The following is a 21,750-nucleotide window of genomic DNA, read 5'->3' as shown; positions in this document are numbered from 1 at the left end:
CCATACAATACGTGTGTGATTGTGTGTGTGTGTCTGTGTGAAAGACAACAACAAAAGGCAGCCTAAGAAAATGAATGGCAGTGCACAGTAAGACGTAGAAATGAATTTCAAGTAAGCGAAATGAAATGAAACAAGGGAAATTACAAAGTTTTAATTCAAACATTCGCATTCGCTGGAAATACTAAAGCTGGAGCTTTGGTGCTGCCGAGGGATGCTTGAGGGTGGGAGTCTTGCGACTGGTGGGGATGAGAGTTGGCACGCTATTGTTGCACTGAGACTAAACGAAATGTTTCACTTTTTGCCATTTCTGCTACACATAGACATACAGACACACACACACCTGCCTCGCACCCATACAAAACCAGAGCCAGAGCCAGCCCCGTGCCCTTACCCTTTGTGCATTTTGATGCAAAGCTTCTTGTGGGTTGCATTTAATTGCAAATTAAAATTCTGAGCTCAAGACTTTGTATTTGTATGTAAAAGGCTGACAGATGCAACGGCGGCACACAGTCTTTGCTGCTGGGGCTGATGCAATAGCAATGGCAAGAGCAGCAGCAACAACTACAATAATTGAAGAATGCAGCAGCAGCAGAAAAATAAATAAATGTTGCTGCTATTGGGGAACTCAAGCATCTGTTGGGATGTGTGTGTTTTTGTGCGCCCCTCGCTTTTGTTTTTCTTGTTGCACTCACAAAAACTTAACACAACTTTACTTTCAACTCGTTTGTTCGAATTAAATGCTGGCAAAAATTTGCAGGCGAACGAAAAAACAGAAATAAAAGTGAGAATAACATGTCAGTGTGCCAACGGCAACATTTTCATTCGCGTGCCCCGCCGACGTTGGCAACCCTGGCTCACAGGCCGCGTCGCAGTTGAAGCTGAAGCTAAATTAAATGGTTTCCTACTTCCGGCGGATAACAGAAACGGCTGTTTTCATATGCAACTTTCGGCATTTATGTATGTAAGTATGTACATATGCATACATTCGTGCATACACAATATTTTTTTAGCTTGCTGAGTTTTTCGTGAACATTAATTTATTGTTGTAAGACGAAGTTTTATGTGGCCCTACGCTTACTTGCAAGGATCCTTCCCCACTTGTTGTTGTTGGAAAACATTTTTCTTTGCCTATAGCATTGCTTAAGTTTTCAAAGCATTAAGCGAGCGATTGCACGTTTATTTTAGGCAATGGGCCAGAAATTCCAGTATAAACGCACAATCTCTATTTTGAGTTATACATCCATAATATCCATGAATTTATCATATAAATAAATAGGTATCTATGAGTGAATGCTTGCTAACTTTAAATTTCCAGGAAACTACCGCGATTAGCTTCAAAAAAATGTAAAATTAAGGATGGAAAACTTTTCAACAGGCCATGAATACTACGTTTTAATTTGAAATATTGTTAAATGTCTAATTTTAGTAAGACATTTTCCACATGCATCCATCCCAATAATTTGTATTTTATACTATTTATTTACTACTCTACTACAAGTATGTTGTTAATAACTTTTTTTTTATTATTTTGCTTCAGCGTACTTATTCTTATTATAGGACAGCTCGTGATAGACCAAGATCACACTCAAGAAGACGCCCATCCTCTCCGTTCTGCTTTATGGCCCAAAATCATGTGGGATATCGCAGGCTGATGCTAAAGCTCTTGGAGTGATTACAAGAAAGTTAGTTCGGAAGATCTTCCGCATCTTCCGCGTTGGCGACCGATGGAAATACGAACTACATGAGCTCTCCAAGGAAAAAGTGCTACAGACGGATGTTGGGGGGAGACCTTGTCTCGGTTGGAAGAATATATAATAAAATTTAGCAGACCATAGAAAAGCACAAATTTAAGAAATTCAATTAGAGGCCAACTTTAAGTCCGTTGTTTCGAATTTGAGTGCATTTTCATAAACGTCCTATTTATTACCATCCCCTTTCTGTCCCATTTTGATTAAAAAGCTGCAGAGTAGAAATACAGTTTTTAGAATAAATAAATAACATTAAATTAATTATTTAAGAAGCATAATTAAATTATGAATATTCTCCTATGTTTTGAATTCCAAGTTTGAAAAATAGAGGATCAGCAGGTCAGATAGATTTGTGCTGATTTAGAATAATTATACTTTGTTGTGCCTGTAAATCTCTTCCATAAACCTAATATCCCCCTCGGGTACAGGGTATTTTAATTAAATTTTAATTTGTTGAACAAATTAAACAAGTTTAATAAGCCATTTAAGAAATTTGCAAACGTAAGCTGACCAGTATTGTAGCTTTCAATACAATTAAAGCCAAGGGCGAAAAGCTTTCAGAAATGCTCACATTAACAATTAATCAAGCTAGCCTTGCATCAATAATGAAGAGGAGAGAATAGAAGTGAGACGGGCATTGAAGAGCTCACTCCCTGCACAAATACTATACATACGAGTATGTACACAGTTTGTCGATCAAACAAATTTCCAAAAAATATGCAGACAAATTTTTATTTTTCCTGCGAAAAAATTGAATTAAATATTTTCCTGTGGCATTCATTCCTTTTGTATATTTTCCATTAAAATTCTGCGGCAATTGTTGCGGGCTCCGAAAACTAAAGCCCTGCGGTGTGCAGAGTCTGAATATGGAGGAAAATAAAGCCTCGCAACATTTTGTTATAAAAATTGTGCACCAAGGGTTGTGGCCAGAAAATAAAACTAGCTTAGAACTGCATTTATGAGCGCTGACAAACTGACCAAACTGCCGCATGATGGGAAAAATGCTGTCACAACATAAAATTGGACGTATGCACTGCGAGCATGTGAGCCGTGCGCCCCATTGGGGGCGTGGCACAATTTTTAAAAGCGCTTAAGTTTTCACTCAACGAACTGTAAAACTGCATTTGAATGACGTGTGCACAAAAATGCAAAGCAAATACACGTATATACTCTTTCATACACATATGTACAGTGTATGCAGAAAAAATCATGAGCCGAACTTGGATTGTGGCTGAAAGGATGCAGAGATACAGAGGATAGCAGGATAGAGGGAGAGAGAGAGAGAGGATTCCAAAGTTAATATAAAAAGTGAGCGACTTGTCGCACATTTAAAATGAAGCACGTGTGAACATTGCATGACGACACATGCCAGCCGACAACTGTTTGGCCCTTCTATATGCTCGTTTAGATTTTTCAGATTATGTTTTGATGGCGCGTTCAGCAAAGTGTAGCTTCCAGCTGATATGCCAAATAAAAACAGTGTCCTAGGAAGTAAATTGTAAAACAAACAAGAAATCATTTGTCAGTGTGAAGTGTTATGTGCATCCCAAGAAATACGAGTATTTGCTTTTTAAAAACCCTCTAGACTTACACTCAACGTGAATTTCACTTATATGTATGTATATTAGCGTTATTAGCATTGTGCTTAAATTGCTACTGCATTTCGAATTTTTAACATTCTGAACAGTTGGTTCGATCTATGTTTGTAGAGCTGGACCGTTTCAATAGAGATTGCTGTTCGAAATAAATAGGAAACTATCCATCGATTGCAATTTAATACTGCATTCATTGTTCCTGTATTCGTTTTGTAATGATTCCCAAAACCTCAGTCCCCTACTACTACTGGATTTATTTTGAAATTACACTGGCGAAAAGGAATTTAAAAATGTAAAATATGTCGAATCTGTCAAGCCACGAATTATGTGAACTCGCTCCAATATTTTATACTTTTGCAAAATAAAATTATTTCCTTTCCCATATAAGCAGATTGCGAAAACCTTATTCTGAAACTGAGGGCTCAGTTTAAGCAACAAGCTACAGCATTCGAAAAACGTTGTTAGAAATATTTAGTATTTAATTTAATTTCGTATCGAGAAGTTTTGCTATATACTTTGTATTTGTTGACAAACTAAAACAAATAGGTCAATAAATAAAAGTTCTACCCTAAAAAACAAAAGAGGTTTTTAAAAACACCTCTTAAGGATTTTAAAGTTATAGTAACTACAATAGATGATTCTTTGTCTTAAAAACATATGTTTTTACATCTATCCTTTTCCAACCCAAACGAACTATGCTAAATATACGCAGAGCTGCAAAATGAATTATTAATATAATTCGAAAAAACCAATAGGAACTGAAACGAGTGGTTTGTGTTATTTTGATTTTAAACTTTGTCCAAATCTCTCCAACCAAAGTGTAAACCAGTGTGAATTCCGCATTTCGTTTGCGCCTGCAGTCCAAATCATAGCCTGAATAAAAAATAAAAACATACACATACATATACAAGTACATATAAAAAGCAACCGTCAACCTATCTACAAGTCCGGCGGCAGGAAAATAGAGTGAAACTAGCGTGGAAAATTGCTGACTGCAGGAAATGAAAGTAACGCCCAGAGCAAGAGCAATAAAACCGCAAAAAGAAGAGCGCGCCGTGCAGGCACATAAAAGTGTTATGGGAGGAGTGTCTGCCTGCGTGTGGATATATAGTATGTGTGCCGAACGGGCCGAGTGCGGGGCTGTGAGTAAATTCTGCACTGATGAAATAGGCACAGGACACTGCCGTTGCAAAACCTAAACTAAATTTGATAGGAGTGCGCGATATGTAAAAAAAGCCACCCTAGTACTGTCACAACAACTAAAACGCAAATCCGTTGCCGAAACCAAAAACCCGCAGCTCGAGCTGAGGTTGGTGGCAAGAAATGTAAATCAAAATGGTGGCCAGGACACGCAGGCAATCGGGCCAGCAGTCCGTTAACGTGGCTAAGAACGAGCGCGAGTTGAGCGCGCGTATAAATAAATATTTACAACTCGTTTGCCGCAACCAAAAGTAAACTGAGCTCTAGTCGGAGCATTGCGAACAGAGCCGCAGGCTGGGGCAGGCGTTGAAGCATTCAAGGACTCTGCACCTGCAGAGCATGACAGTCAGCCAGCCAGACGACCCAATGCTGAAGCTGTGAGTCTACCAGACCGCTTGAACACCTTGACCAACACGAGCACAGATTGCAAGCACAGCAAACTATGAAAACCCATTGTCAGATATTTGAAAGTGTGTTGAATTCTCTCGTGTTGGACCAACGTGAACAGCGACTTGTCGGTGGTTTTCGCTCTGGTACTGGTTCCCACAGCTTTAAGGTGTTGAGGGCTGTTGAGCTGCTTAAAAAGTCAACATTATTTGCAGTAAAATGACTCTCGAAAGTTCCTTAAATTCCTCGATACACTGAGTTGGATGGTTTTCTGTTTTATTGCGAACATGATATGTCAATATTAGCAATGGGTACACTGATAAAAAAGTGGCATAGTACAGATGAATATTTTCATATTAAATTAAATTTCTACTATTTTATATTCCAATCAAATATAAACATCGTAAATTTTACTAAAAACATATTTAATTAGTGATTTTAATATAAATAATATTCAAAACAAAGTGTAAAATTTTGTTATTAAAGTGTGTCATATTCAGTTTAATGTTAAACCATATGAAATATTAATAAGCACACACTTTACTGCACGGAATGCACGCATTCTTCTTCTTCTTTTGCGTTCTTTTCGCAAATAATGCATACACACAGCGATATGTATCGATATTCTTTATGACGCGCGTCGGTCAATTGTGAGTTGATTTTTGTCAAAGACGGACGTGTGCCAAAGTAATTAATTGAATTATAGTGAAAAAAAAAACATAATAAAATAGTGATTGTGTTGGAATAAATTGATCTGCGTAAGTATGAACATTTACATATGTATAATATATTTGTACGCGTACACACATACATACAAAATTGCCATTTATAGTTTCTTGCATCGTGTCCGCAAGAAACATAATTTTGTATACAACATATTACGTGGTAGCCTACATACAAACATATGTATGTGCATATAGCGTAAATGTCGTCGTAATTGTGACTAAATAAAGAAGTTAAAATATGTAAAGCTTCAAATGTGTGATATAGTTGTTATTTGGGTACATATATATGTATGTATATACATACATATATGCATATATTGTGTACGTAGATGCATATGAAAAAAAGAACAAAATATACAGTTTCATACGCATGCCACTGCATAGCAACCTATTTTTCGCGGTAATCTGTACTTTCCGCGTAATCGCTATTTCTCTTTTGTCTCAGTGCAAGAAGCGACGCGTCATTCAATAGTGTACAGATTTTTGTGAAAAATGAACGCGCTTGACCATATGCATATAGTTATGTATTTACATACATATATTGGCAATTAATAACTGCTGTACATGCTTAATTGACTCACATTATAAGTCTTCAAATAATTCATTTTTTTATAAATTCCTAAAAATATATGTACTTATAATTGAACATACGTACATTAATACGAGTATGTATGCGTGTGTAGGCAATGCAAAATGTGATCATTTATTTAGCATGTAACCATGCACAAACGTGGTTGTGCTATTTACTGCTTAACCTTTGAATATGTGTATACATATGTATGTACGCATAATAAATGCTGAATAATAACTTGGTGTAATTAGTATTTATTAATTGTTTGATTTTAGGTTATGCGCGAAGTTTAGCAGAATAGAAGAGGAATCACTTAATAGCAGTGAAGCAGACACATTTCAGGATCCTGTTGATGAAACACTTCATAATGCATTGAAGACTGCCTTGAAGAGAGAAGTTTCGGATTGGAATGCAGTACTTGATAAGTGGTCAAAAACTTATGAATTGCGTCGTAAAGAATCCCAAACCTTGAATGCATGCGAATTTTTGCAAGAATGGCCGAAGTATACCGATTCTCGTGCAGTGGATTTGGTAAGATTCCAGGCCTTCCAAATGTTTAGTTCTTCAGTTATATTTTTAGTTTTATTTGAGCTTTTTAACTTCAGCTTTACCCATATTACATTTTTTGAAATCATCCAACATTTACAAGATTATTTTATACGTAAATCATTGAAGTTTTTTTTTAAATTATGTTTTGCAGATCAAGCTTGATTTTACAATTGCGTATCCAGGAAAAGAATCTATTTTATTATCTAAATGGGATAATTTTAAAAAGAAAATAGTTATATACTATAAGGAAAATATTCACAATGCTACATGTAAACATTTATTGGAACAAGTTCAGTCGGCGGAATCTATTGGTAATTTTATATATTATTGCTGTGCTTGAATTATTGATTACAATTAAAAATATATTTCACTGATATTTTAGATTCTTCGGACTACATAATAACAGCTCTTCTACCGTCGGTCTTACCTTCTAACAGTTGGCATTCATCTAAATCAAAGACTTCAAGAACACGGGTAACTTTATTGGACTCACAGGAAAGTCTCGTGCTTCGTTTGGATACAATTGGGGACTACGAGCGTAAAGTAAACAATCTTATTTGCAAAAATTACGGTAATTCAAATACACTTCAACCTTTTATCATTGTGGAAGGCGTGAACTCCAACGATATAAAGTCGTTCTTTGTATACTTTGATAAAACAATATACAAATTAGATTCATTTATTGATTGTTTGGATGTTTGCTTCAAACTTTTTAACACCCTAAATCTGCATTATCCAATAGCTTCGAAGTTTCCATGGCTATTCATACAAAAATACTTTTATGAAATTGACACGCCTTATGATGTAAAGTCTGCAAACTTAACTGCTTTATTAAGTTTTATGAGAAAGTGAAAATAAAACATTGCTGTAAAAATGTTTCCATGCTTTCGATGTAACAAAAAATTTAACACTGCGGATTTATTAATCCATCATTTACAAAATGATCATGTTTTAAAAAAGCCTGGGTTCTGTGACCCGTTACAATGCAAAATTAACAATTGCAATCAATTATTTTTGAAATATTGTATATTTAGAAAACATTTATGTAAGACACATGAAAATGCGATTGGTGACTCCTTTTATGAAGATTTTGTTTCTCAAAATATGGTTAACCCGGATTTCCATTCACATGAAATACAAATTGAAAAAGCCTGTTTAGTAAAATATAATAGTTTTGATTTAGACGACAGTTTTAATATCCAGGAATATATAACAGATCTAAAAAAAAAATGTCTTCAATTAACACTTGGGCTGCATTCTAAATGTTTCATGCCTAGAAATGAAGTAACTGCTATTCAATACCTGATAACTAAATTGGTTTCGCCTATCTCCAAAGCTCTCAATTATTACAGCGCATGCAATTCTGAAACTAAAGAAGCACTCGAATGCATTACTTCCTTTTTAACCAGCCCGTTTGAGGAAATAAAATCGGAATACCGGCTTTTTAAATTTTTAAAAGAAATGCATTTATTTGAAGATCCCAAGTCATTTACTGTATCAAATAAAATCGGCCCTAAATTTAAAAAAGGAAATGCATCTCTTTTCCCGAATAAAATAGATATCCATATTATGCCTATAAAATTTCAAATTAAATCATTTTTTGAACTTCCTAATGTTTTGAATCTAACACTTCAAAATAAAAAATTACTTCAAAATCAAGGTAACCTTATTAACTTTGTAAATTCTGAAACATTTGCAAACAAACTGCAGAATTTTCTTCCTGATGACATTGTGATTACATTTTTTCTGTATTTTGATGACTTTCAAATAAACAATGCTTTAGGAGCTCATGTATCTTCTATATGTGGCTGCTATTATTCATTTCCAACCTTGCCTCAGCATTTATTATCCAAATTAGATTTCATTTTCCCGTTTGCATATATTCCATCACATGCATTGAAAAGAAATGACCATGAAATCATTTTTAACCACTTATTTCGTGAGCTTGAAGAATTAGAAAATGGAATTGAAATACAAATACCTGAAGGATCAAAACAAATATATTTTGTTTTAGGCCTTATTTTAGGAGATAACTTAGGATTGAATTCTATATTTGGTTTTGTTCAATCATTTAAGGCTAAGCGATTTTGTCGAGTGTGTAAAAGAAGTAGCTTAGAAATGAAATCAGACAGTGAAGAGCACAAAGAGTATTTAAGAGATAAAAATTGTTATGAAAATGATTTGGAAGCAAATAATTTTTTAGAGACTGGTATTAAAACTGTTTGTATATTCAACGAACTAAAAAACTTCCACGTAACAGAAAACTTTTATTTTGATTTGATGCATGATGTTTTAGAAGGCGTATGTGTTTACGGTATTTGTCAAACCTTAAACGCTTTAATTAATGAAAAAATTGTATGTTTATCAACAATTAACAGTAGAAAAAATCTGTTTTCTTATGGCGAAATAGAAATAAAGAACTCGTCACGACCGCTAGAATTAACTAAACTTAAGAAAAATGAACTTAGAATGACAGCTAGTGAAAAATTTTGTTTCGCTAAGTTTTTGCCTTTAATAATCGGAGATCTGATTCCAGAAAGTATTCAGCATTGGATTTTATTTACAAAACTTTTGGAAATTATTGACATTCTGTTTCAAAATAAATTTACAACAAAAGATTTAAAAAACTTAGAAACAAAAATAAAAGTGCACCATGAGCTATATGTGAATTTGTATGGACCTACGCTAAAACCTAAACACCATTTTCTCGTGCATTACCCTACAGCTATTTTAAAATGCGGGCCTTTGAAATATGCATGGGTTATGCGGTTTGAGGCAAAACATAGAGCATCTAAAGCATATTTAGCTTCAATTACATCGAGAAAAAATGAATGTCGATCGGTAGCTATAAAACAGTGCCTTCATTTTTCATCTTGCTAAGTTATGAGTCAGGTATTCCACCATTATTTGATAAGTATAGCTTTACAGACAAATCTATAACAGACATACAATGTTTGGAAAATGTATGCTATTCAAAATTGTTTAAGTCCAATCACTTAAAATATTGTGAAAATTTAGAATTTAAAGGAGTTTTGTATAAAAAAAACTATTATTTAGGGAATAACGAAAATAATATCAAATTGTTTAAGTTGCTTTTCTTTTTTTATGAAGAAGCTCAAATCTACGCTGCTTGTAATGAAATAAAAGTTGAACGATTTTGTAAACATATGCAAGCTTATGAAGTTGGCCACAAAGATCGAACATTAATTATTAAGGATATAGAATATTTTACAAGCCACCCATTGCATGTATATTTGAATAACAACGGTAAAAGCTATGTAAAATATAGATCTATTTAAATTCTATTATTGTTATTACTATTATTATCATGTACTCTAAAAATTAATTGAGTTTGAATTAAAATAAAAATTCGATTATCGATAGTAAATAAATCGATAATTTATTCTTAATATGAAATTGTTTAATTTGACTATGGGAACACTTTGAATCAAATATTAAAAATATTAAAATCTAAAATGAAAATAGTTAATATTGAATATGAATCATATTCATAATTACTATTTTAACATTTGGATCTTAATATGTTCACATTTGGATTTTAATATGTTCACATCTAAAATTAAATATGAAAATAGTAAATATTTGAATATGACAGTATTCATAATTAATATGTTTACATTTTAATTTGAATATGTCAACACTTTAGATTAAATAGTCCAGCACTTCAAATTTACTACGAATATATTAAATTAAAAAATTAAGTGTGCACACTTCATATTTACTAAAACACACTGTAGTGAAAAATCGATGGTAAAAATAGTTAAATCTACGTGTAAATATTTAAATTTCGTTGCATTTTTTTATCAGTGTAATAATCTCTGAGATATTATCAATTGTTGCTCATTTAATTAAAGCTGAAACAATTATTTAAAGCAAGTAGTTTTTTCAAAATCCTGACGAGTTCCCGTTTTTATCAAATAATAGTCATCAACTGAAATTTATGTATTTAATAAAAGTTTCAAATAGAGCATTAATTGAGCATCTTCACAAAAAATTACAATTTGTTTCTTATTTATTACTTGTTATCAATTAACGGCAATTAAGCCATATATCCAGATTTAATTCATTGCAGTCATAATTTATAAAGCAATATTGGCAGTCAGTACAAACTGGGCAACAGAACAATTGATTGATTACATCAAAAATCTATCTAAAAATATATATACGTGTATAATTTACGGTCTGAGAAGGCTGTCATGATCAAATATACAGAATCGGAGAAATATGAAATCACATCCAATTTAAGTCATTTGTGGATATTTCTTATTATGAAAATCCCTTTTTAGAGACAATTCATAGCCTAGATGATTACAAACACATTGTCCAATTCAATTGGGCAGTGCATTGAAATACAAGATAAATAACATACTTATCGATTTTACTTTTCAATTCGCATGTTTGTGAGCAATAAATTAAATTAAAATATTAAATGAATTCGGGTGAAAAAGTAAAGTTTTATTGTATTTTTGTATCTCACTTGGGTCCCTTTCTTATAGGTGCTATCTAGTTTAGGCGAAAACTTGCCATTTTTTAAACCCAATTTCTGAATATTCTTCATAGTACTATTCGTATTTATTTTTGCAATAAATTGAATTCATCTTATTCTGCCAAGCTTTATGAGTAAAACATAAATTATGCCATATGTGAATCCTCTAGCATCCCCTTGTTCAATGTTCAATTGCAGTGAGAGGCTCCCAGCATCGCTTGACTTAGCCCCACAGTGACACTAAACGCTGCTTTGCAAGATAACCACATGTTGGAAACACATAAACCGCTGTTTAAATCACGCTTTCTACGCTCTCGGTGTCCCCCAAAATGCAAGGCGACAAAAAGCCCGCATCATGAATTAAAGATGACTGCGTCACTTCCTCTTCCTCTTCTTCCCACCCCATGCGAAAAGCTGAAGGCGAAGAGGGCAGTCATGACAGTCGTGACAGCCAGGGCAGGGGGCGTGCCTGCGTACTTGCCCCCTACAGTGAACAGCGCCCACAACGACACCCAGATGATAAGGCGAGGTGTACGAGTAAGTGCATGGCCAAGGCACTTCAAAGCAATGCGGATCTGGTACAAATTTTGACGTGGGACTCCTACCTGCCCCGAACTGGCTGCCCTAGAGCAGACATTATTTAATGTAAGCCAAGAAAGAACGAAACGAAACGAAACGCAATCAAAATGCGACACTTTTTCAAACACTTGGGGCACAAAATAAAAAACAATGAAAATTTCATTCCTCCATCTGAACGCATATTGGAGCGACGACAACGGCAATGGGACAGTCATTCGTCAGCCAGGAACAATCCTTAAATAAACTATTTATTGTGCTGCCGCTGCCGTTGCTGTGGCTCCTGTTCCAGCTGCTCCTTCTACCGCCACGGCTTCGTCTTATATTCCCATTGCTTCTTCTTCTGCTTCTGCTTCTACTTCTGGCTCTGATGTTGCCTGCAAGCACTGAGCCAAGCGGGGAGAGCAGGACGCGCAGGACGCGCAGGACAATGCGCAACGCAAACGCAATTAAATTTGTGTGGAGCGTATAAATAAATTTTAAGTGGGAGTTTAGGGACTTGTGCTCACAACGACAGTGACTGGCATACATAGAGTACATACATACTTGTACATATATAAATACATATGTACTTGTATTCGACACTGTCAACGGGCGCTTAATAAAAATTTAAGGCGGATTTACTGATTCACTTTCCATTTTCAATTCTGTTTTCCCCATTTGAAGTTTGGCAAATGAAAAGCCACTGTCTCTCTAACTGGCTGTCTATCTGTCTCTATGTTTGATGTGAACGCCAAATGGAATTCAACGACGAGACAACAAAAAGTGTCCTAATTTAAATGCGTTTTTTAGCCTTGGGCCGCATTTAAGCTGGCTTAATGGAAATGCTTTTTATAATACTCCCAATGGATGGCAAACTAAACCAAACTAAACAAAGTCCGGAACGACTTTTGCAGCACTAATAAATATTGAAAATGATTTTGCGGATAAGCAGTTTTTCTATTAGATATTGAATATAAATTTTGTAGCAGCTGCAATATTAAATGCGACTATATATATACTAGTAGTACATATATGTACATATGTACAAGTAGTATGTATGCATGTAGTTTATGTTTATGTGCAACATTTTGCGCACTTGTATCAAGGAAATTGCATAAATTTAATGCAAATAAAACAAAAGTCTGGCATACGTACTCGTACAATATGTAAATGCGTGTGTGTGTGTGTGTGTGTGTGTGTGTGTGCGTTCATATCTGAAATCAGTGCGTGTGTATGCATGCAAATAGGCCAGGACGAGAGCTTTAGGGCAGAAATACGAGCTGGCTTCATGCAAAAGTCAAGCAGTAGGCAACAACAGTAATAAACAAGACGCTGGCACTTCATACAGATTAAGCAGTGGGCGTCGGGAGCGAAGGACATAAGATGAGGTGCGCACACCCACACACACACACACACACACACACACACACCATGCACACGTAGTCTCGCGCTAAATTTATTAAAGACAGCGCAATGAAAGTCAAACTGAAATGCATGCATAACTCAGAGGCTGCACTAATCAAAAACATAAATTCACATAAAAATATCAAGGCGGAGCGGCGATAAGGGGGCAGACAGACAGCAGAGAGACACCAGAGACACCTACGAGCATGTGTGTCCTTGACGTTCTCGTCGGCAGGCGGCTAAGGCAGCTAAAGTTGAAGGTTTATGAGCTGCACAAAAATGGAAATTGTCTCTCTAGCTGTTGTGTTGTTGTGTCGTCGCTGCTCCTGATGCCATTGTAGGATGTGTGTAGGTGGCGCAGACAACTTGGCACTTGAACACACTACTTGAAATGTGCCTAACTGTTGGTGCCAGCTCCGTCCTGCAACCCCGTTGTCCTCGTGGGCGGGCGGTGGTTGTAGCGGCAGTCTCGTTGCATGTATAATAGGCACAACAACGCTAAATGGCTACTTAGGTATGCAAAGGCAACACACACACACACACATATCCACCATCAACACACATGCTCAAACTGGCTTATAGACAGACCGAAAGACAGACAAAAATTGAGTGCATACTTTAGGCTGAAAAGTGCATGCCACTTCACTGCTGCAATAGCCATGACAGAGCCAATTCCCCCAACAGCGACTGTAATGGCGACTGCGCAGCTGACGGTGTCGCCGCCGGAGACGTCAACTGCACGACTAAAGGAGCAATTTCAACGTTTACACGAGTCCTGGATATTTGGGGCATTTGAGACACTCAACCAATTCAATGGGAATGCAATATGGCTTAGAAATGAATGCAAACAAAACAGTTTATTTATTAGTTAACAAATAAATTGTAGTTTAACAAACAACTCGATTCTCTCGGGCTGTCACGACAACTTCTTCGCCATCACACTCAATGGACTTTACGTCCGATTCTGGTGTGCATCGATAAATCATGTGTTTTCATAAGAGGCGTGAGTGGCCAGAGCTGCTAGTAAAATTTCAGTAATGATATATTGCTATGTCTTTACTTCTCCCATCCCAAATAAATTGAAACTGATATGATTATAATTTTCGTGTGCCACATTTGTATTACTTGTGTGGTCTTTCTAGTCTCTAATTTATGTAAGAAGTGATGGTAGACCTGGCAGGTGGCAGCCCTGTGGAGAGAGTGGCAGGCGATCAGTCGAAATCAAGTCGCATCTAACAATATTTTGCCATTTCAAATCACAATTTTACATCGCACTATACATATACTTGTAGTAAGTCATTTTTTGAAATCAAATCATTAGTAATTGCTCGATTAAAGTTGCTTGATTAACAATTATGTATTTGTGTCGGGGTAAATTAAACAAATCCTATATCTGCTATAATATACCATTTAAATTTATTAGGGATTAAGGCCATCAATGTACCTTTTTTTAGGAGCTTTATCAACCAATTGGATTAACTTTTTAATGTCTTTCCCAACAGGAAACACAATTATCTTACGCTTTCCCATCAATTCTACTATTTTGTAGTGGAGCCCTTTCCACACCAGGACTGTCTTTTTCGAACTTTCGTAGGCATCTCTTATCGGTTCGATGTCGACATTGCAACAGTTTATATAAAGGAGAGTGGAAGAAATTGCAGCCAATAGTTCATGGACCCCGTCCATTGTCTCATTCCATATTGAAACGGCCTCAAAGAACATTTCCTCGCTGCGATATGCAGCTATAGCTTCTGCGAGACACCCAAATGTATGCATGGTGATGACCCCACTGGGCCATGTTCCCAGCTCGTTCTGGGTGTGACCGATGACCACAATGGGCGTGACAGATGCCTGCACTTTCTCAGGATCGCCCATAATGGTTTCAAAGTCAACTAGCTGAAGTTTGTCCACGGTCCGCATGTAATGGTTATTATAGGCCGAATCACCAAGAAGGCAGTGCATTCCAAGTTGAATTCGTGCCTTCACATCATCTGCAATGCTCCTCTCCACCAGAATAGTGGCTACAGCATTAGGGCCGAACGGGGCGTGAAGCGATTCTAGTAAAATTCGCATGGCAGAGTTTATATCGCCGTCAGCGAAAAGTGCCATTAACTGGGGCGATTTGGCAGTAACTGATACGTGAAGGATAGAGGATAAAGATTGGTAGGGAGTTGTCGCCTGCCAGGTCTCATATCCATCGTTGTCCAATTGTATATCATACTGTAGGTTGTGGACCATGTCCGGAGTAATTCTTATTCCTGACTTCCCCAAAGTTTTGTCGGATGACCAAGTTAATGTTTCACAGGAGTGTATTGTAACCCTGGACGGAATCGTGGAGGATTCCTCCGATGATTCTGTAGATATCATGGTGGTATGTGTATTAGTACAATTTATAAAATTTTGAGAATAGTTATAAACTTGTCTTCAACGATTTGGGTGTTCAAAAAGCTACTTGACTCAAATGTATGAGCTTATTATGTTTTCGAATATATAATTATAAATTAAAAGTATGCTGCTGAATGATGAGTAGAGGAATGACAAAGAAATGGATATAAATGCAGACTTCCCTATAATAAGCAACACAATAGACATTGCATATAAAATTTTATAATCTTGAGGATATGCTAAATCTACCGGGAGCGTTAATTTTAATTTTGCCTTCCGAATTTTTGTTCAAATATTTCTCATACTTGACGAAAAATTTTAAAAATTAATGAATAAAGCAAATAAAAGGAGGAACGGAAAGTCCCTGATCGATCCAGTGCTAGTCACCGCCAGCTAAAAAAGTGCTAGTATGCATCGTAATATAGGTACTGGGAATTGAAATATCCAACCCATTTAAAAATTTCACAGAATATTTTCAGTGTGGTTGCCTATTCTTAAAATAAAAGATTTTCTCATGGATTAAAATAGTTGAACATGAAAATTTTCAAGCACCGCATAAACCGGCCAAGAGATAAAAAGTAAGGGAACGTCATGAGGTGCACCGCCAGTTTATGGCTTATTACGTAAATGGTGCAGCCAAATGTCGTGGGGAAAGGCCTACTGGCGCATAAAACTTAACGAGCATTTGGTAATGGTAAGAGGAGGAGGAAAAACACGTGCCACTGTTTTGGCAACAAACGGCTCTAACATGGCAAAGACCAAGCCATATCATGATGCAATCGACTGACCATGCAAATGACTCGGCAATTGCCCAAAGGCTGCTGTCCGTGTATTGTGAAACTTCTCATATAATGCTGCTGCGTAATTGGCGGGCACGGCACAGACCAGTCCAATGCATGGACAGGCAGTCTAACTGACAAGGGAACACTTGGTATCTATCCTGCTTTCAGAGCTAGGGGCATACGACTACACATGATTCCATCACATGCGTCCCGGCTCCGAATTCCGTATGAAAATGCGGTTTTGTAAAACGGCGCTTTGCAGATGTCGATTTTGAAATGTTCAGTCTCAGAGCGAGAGAGGGAAAATAATTTGTCCATACAAGTAGGAGAAAATACAGGGGAATGTTGTGTTATGCCGCCTATTGGCAGCTGATGAGGCAAAATAAAAAAATGTATCTACATATTACTTCCCTAGAGCTAGAGCCTCATATGTTATATTATCCTAGCATTCTATTGCACTTATATGTACATAAAAGCGTTAAGTATCAAAGTTATGTCCTGATTTGATTTACGATTGATGTTGATTAGAACTCTAGCTAAAATATGCACATACTTGTAGATTTTCAATTGTCCAAAATAAATTACTACACTAAATTAATTAAAGCAAGTTAACGTTCTCTGTTATCTTTCATTCGAAAGCATTTCTTTATATTTACTTAGCATTTTGCAAATTGAACAGAGCTGATTTACATTGGATTCAGTTTCAAGGTTTTTTTATCTTCTACCTTTTGGGCTTGCCACTGCCAGTTACTGCCAATCAGTCAGTCATTCCGGACAAACTATTTCATATTTATAGATTGCTGTCGTATTGATTTAAATCAGTGTTTATCCTTCTGATTCTTAATCATTCTGGATGAAGTGTAGTATTACACAAACAGTGACTATGCTTGAAGAGCTGACCAAATCTCCACTGCTAATCAAATAAATATGTATAAGTTTGTCAATCTGCTTTCATCAATCTTCAATTCTTACAGGTTTCCTGCCCCCTCCTGATTATTGTTGCAGCACTCAACCTACACAAGGAACCATTCTCGAAATGTGTCATCTGCCCCACCCCACTCTTTGCCACCGAGCATTCCTCATCCGTGCCCCTATCTCTCGCACCCATTTTGCCAGCCACATTACCTAACAGCACCATCACAATCACCTGACATGTGCACGTCTTTGGATTCAAAAAATGCTAAAATGAATTGCCGCTTTTGTTAAGATTTCTTGCATGTTCGCTGCATTCACTTGCAGCTGCTTTTCTTCTTCTATTTCTGCTGCTGCTACCCTCTCACCCCTTTGCTTTGGTAACGAGTTTCACGTGCATGTTTTCAACAATGTCGCCGTTTCCGTTTCCGTCGCCATCGCCGTTGCAACGCGTTGCTCGGACGCGCTTCATGGGCTGCCATAGAAAATGCAAAACATTAACGTTACTTGCTGCCTTTCAACTGCTCGCTGGCTGCTTTTTCTTTTGGAGCTTTGTTGCATGCATGTCTTGCTTGGAATGCTGTACGTAAATTGTTGCAAGCTATCGTCAAAATGGCTTCTAACACATACACACACATACTGTACATGTGTATGCGTGTGTGTGTGTGAGTGTGTTGGCAACAATTTTAGCTGCTTAAGTGTCTACAAAATATTTGTGCATCGTATTAACCCAGATAAGTGCAGCAGGCAATGCAAAATACAAATTCGTACATACTAGTATACTTGTACATATATGTGCCTTCTTCTTTTTCTTCTTCTTTGTATACTTACTTGTATGTATGTATGTATGTGTCTACGTACAAAATAGCAAACATTTTTCGTTGGCTGAGATTCTTGGCAACTTTACGACGATCTCTAATGAACTGTTTGGCATTTCAGTTGACAAATAATGTGACAAGAGGATTTTTTCAAATCTTACTAAGCTGTTGAATCCACTTTAACATCCATTTAGTAGACCTTATAAGCAAGATATACAAGTATGTATACCGAATTATTCGTTCAAAGCAATTATTCTATCTCCTACAAATGTTTATGGTGCTACCACATTTTGGTATATTTCTGAGCAACAATTATATTGCCAGAGGAATGAGTCCGATTTTTCTTCCGCTAATTCTTCAACATCTTTGGATATTTAAAAAGGAAGACATCACAGTTGAGAGAGAGTGCATAGAGGCTGACTTATCAGAATACAATTAAGAACTGTTATTGGTCTACGAACTTTTTCTTGCTGCCGCATTCCCAAGTGTCAATCCGCTTAACAAGAAGTCCGGCCAAAAATTATAGCGTGAACGCCTTTAAGAGCAACAACAAGTGCCACTAGCGGCGATTTCTCTTACTTTCTTCTCTGACATGGCGATTTTATTTGCGGTTCGCTTTTGGCTGCATTTTTAAAATAAATTTCACCCAACGGTGCAATTTTCGAGCTAACAAATTTATGTGCTCAACAATTGATTTTCCAGTTCAATTTTGGCTTCACCCAGCAAGTATTGCCACTGAGCTGGTACGTGTAGGATAAAAAATGCAACCGCAAGGTAAAATAATGGCGTGAAAAATGAAGAGGTTGGGCGGGCTTTGGCCATGTTGTTCGCCCGAACAGCGTCACTTCATAAAATATGAAATTAGATTTGCAAGTGCAGCAGTAGAAGTAGAAACAGCAGTACCACTAGCAGTACACTGAGCCGTGGGACCCTGTTGTGGATCAGTGCCTTGACAGACGGCAATGTAAAAAAAGTCGCTTAATGTGGCCGAGTGCTGGGACACAGTCAACTGGGCGAACATCGTTGGTTGAATGACTTGACATTTGATCAAAAGTTCGACGGAAAATGCTGAAAAACCGGCAAGCGCAGCAACAGCAGCAGCTGCAGAAGGAATACATGGCAAGTCAGTGCTTTGGGAATGCCTGCATTCCGGATGCCCTTTTTATATGACCCATTAGAAACAGACAATCGGAAACTCTGAACTTTCGACAAAGGAATGAAAAGAGAACGATAATGGGCAAACAAAAAATTTAACTCATCAACCAAGAAATGCTTCAACATTTTTAAATATAAGATTTCTGACCCTTAAACTGTACTTCAAAGAAAATACATTAGAATTAATAAGATAAAACACTAACAAGAGGGAATTGAAGTTGCAAAAAAGTTTCTGTAATTTGCTTATGTTGTTTGCCAATAAAAACCTATTGTCTCTATTAAATTTCACTACAAAATGCACAATTGCTTCATTGTTGGTGAATTCCAAACAATGCGTGTTTACAATTATAAATCACTTAGTCTTTAAATGTGTTTATTTGATATTTAAGATAATATTAAAACAAACTCGTCAGTCTTGTGGGTTGCCTGCTTAAGGATTTCTGTTATTTAGAAAGCGATATCTGAATCTTATCTTAACCATTTACATTACAATTTATCTAAACTCGAAGCAAAAATGCACTTTATTCCAACTCTGAGGGTAACAAATTAATCATACAACAGATTACATATTATGTTATGTTTCACAAATCTGTGAAAGCTAAGCCACAGAGCCAATCCTGCAGCTCAAATCCCTTGTTGGCTTTGATAAATTTTTCATTGGACCAACTGCATGATCCTTGCCGGCACTGCCGTGCCGCTGGCCATGATTTGTAGAGCGCCATGACAGAATTACAAAGCGCAACTTGCCGCTAATATCGCTTAATAGTTTTTACATTTCGCTTCCCTGCCATGACTCTTTTTGTATGGAGCTGCTCTTCATGTTTCTCGTTCGTATTCTTCGTCCACAACGGCGATAGAAACGTCCTCGACATGCAGACCTAACTGATTTTGGTTGGCGTTTTAAAACCAAACGCCATGCTCAATAGCTGGAAAATGTAAATCCATTGAATACGATTTTGCATTTTTTCGCTGCAGCCACCACAAAAAACGCTCGCTTCGCTTTCAATTGCTGAATGGGATTGCCGCATGGGGCACATCAAATGTCTTCCCTGCACAGTGGTGCAAGTTATGAGGAGGGAATGCTTATAACAAGAGTATATTTGTGTCTCATGTGCAGGTAAGCTAATAAAATCAATATTTAGATTTATACCGAACAACGAACGCCACAATTCACTTCTGCTCATTGTTTTGCAAGCGACACAGGAATCACAAAAATCAGTTACTATTTAATTTCCTGGTTATTGTTACAAATGTGTCAAAAAGTTTCTTGGCCGCCTTAAAAATCTTTCTGACTACAGTAAATGCTGGCAAATGAAAATCCAGTCATACACTGAAGGCTGGAAGATTATGTTAATATCATTAATAGATAAAGAAGAACGTTTATATTCTAGTGTCTGCTTTCCTTATGGGTGAATACCACTGTGTGTGGTTTGATTTTGCAATTCGATTGCATTTAAGCGCCAGCTTTGACTTTTTTTGTTGAGGTTTGTCGTTTCATCATTAAACATTCATTGTCGCCTGCCTTAAGTTGGCATTTTAGTCATCTTTGTTTGACTTTACTTTGGCATTGGCATTCGCTGTTGCCTTGTTTGTATTGACAATGTATGGCATTGATGGATGATTGGCAATGGTTTCATTAAATGCCATGCCATACGATAGTCTGTCATATTTTTTAGAGCCACTTGAATCTTTTTATAGCTTTCCTCGTAGCCTCCAGCATAATTTTTATGCTTATCACTAGACTAAACTATATGAATAATAATAGCTAGGTGAAAGGAGAAGCGGCAGAAAGTACAGGTGCGTGACTTTCGTCGAGACAAGCTCTCCCAGACACGCACACGTTTCAGCCACAAAGTTGACACCTCAGGACACCTACCTGCGTAAACCCCTCAACAACGACAACAACAACAACAACTACGACAACAGCAATGACAACTTTGCCTGACAACAATCAATCAACATTTATGTGGCCAAGTGTTTAGCAGATAGCACTCATCTGCGCGTTCGTGTGCGTGTGCGTAGATATGCCGTGTAAGTATGTGTGAGTATATAATATTGGTATCTTGTAGCATCACACAGTGTAGCTTGTAGATTGACACAGCTGTGCTTGTGCTTGTTTCAGGCATGTTGTTGTTGCTGCCTGGCACTCTAATGATAATGACAAGCGCAATAATAATCACAACAGCACGGCAACGAGCTGCCGCATCCCAACTGCCCCCAACCAAGCAACCGAAGAATACCCACAACCCCACCATCCCATCCCTACACATAGCACATAGTAGAGGGCCTTAAACCACTCTCAGCCCAGCTGGCAGACAACTTTCGTCATTTACACCACACAGATTTATGTTTATCCGCTCAAATGCTCAACTTGTCGGTTTCTGTTAGTGGCGAGCCGGCATGAGGCCCAGCCACCCAAAGGTATCCAAAATTATGCATTGCCATGAATTCTTC

At 36.9% G+C, this 21,750-nt stretch overlaps 2 protein-coding genes across 4 annotated transcripts; one reads left to right on the top strand and one right to left on the bottom strand.

Annotated features, from left to right (window-relative positions):
* Positions 1 to 5,578: 5,578 nt before the first annotated feature.
* Positions 5,579 to 10,100, top strand: LOC115625237. Of its 3 annotated transcripts, none has more exons than XM_030520222.1 (4): positions 5,579 to 5,688; positions 6,502 to 6,757; positions 6,927 to 7,086; positions 7,158 to 10,100. In XM_030520222.1, the coding sequence occupies exon 4, from the start codon at positions 7,649 to 7,651 to the stop codon at positions 9,653 to 9,655; it is 2,007 nt and encodes a 668-aa protein (XP_030376082.1). In that variant the 5' UTR covers positions 5,579 to 5,688; positions 6,502 to 6,757; positions 6,927 to 7,086; positions 7,158 to 7,648; the 3' UTR covers positions 9,656 to 10,100. The 3 variants fall into 3 exon arrangements, with proteins under 3 accessions (XP_030376082.1, XP_030376084.1, XP_030376083.1); XM_030520224.1 differs by lacking the exon at positions 5,579 to 5,688 and adding an exon at positions 6,274 to 6,432; XM_030520223.1 differs by lacking the exon at positions 5,579 to 5,688 and adding an exon at positions 6,279 to 6,432.
* A 4,536-nt stretch (positions 10,101 to 14,636) lies between these two features.
* On the bottom strand, positions 14,637 to 15,667 carry LOC115625501. Its single transcript, XM_030520561.1, has one exon. It carries the CDS (start codon positions 15,609 to 15,611, stop codon positions 14,664 to 14,666), a length of 948 nt encoding a protein of 315 aa, XP_030376421.1. The 5' UTR covers positions 15,612 to 15,667; the 3' UTR covers positions 14,637 to 14,663.
* Positions 15,668 to 21,750: the final 6,083 nt, after the last annotated feature.

This window comes from Scaptodrosophila lebanonensis, unplaced genomic scaffold (assembly GCF_003285725.1).
Source record: "Scaptodrosophila lebanonensis strain 11010-0011.00,11010-0021.00 unplaced genomic scaffold, SlebRS2 tig00000072-arrow-pilon, whole genome shotgun sequence".
Lineage (NCBI taxonomy): Eukaryota > Metazoa > Arthropoda > Insecta > Diptera > Drosophilidae > Scaptodrosophila > Scaptodrosophila lebanonensis.
The sequence above is the reverse complement of the archived record's forward strand: the minus strand, read 5'-3'. Positions and strand labels throughout refer to the sequence as shown.

Bases quoted from the DNA above. Each gene is read 5' to 3' on its own strand.
- LOC115625237 (XM_030520222.1), top strand. From the start codon at position 7,649: ATGTTTCCATGCTTTCGATGTAACAAAAAATTTAACACTGCGGATTTA.
- LOC115625501 (XM_030520561.1), bottom strand. From the start codon at position 15,611: ATGATATCTACAGAATCATCGGAGGAATCCTCCACGATTCCGTCCAGG.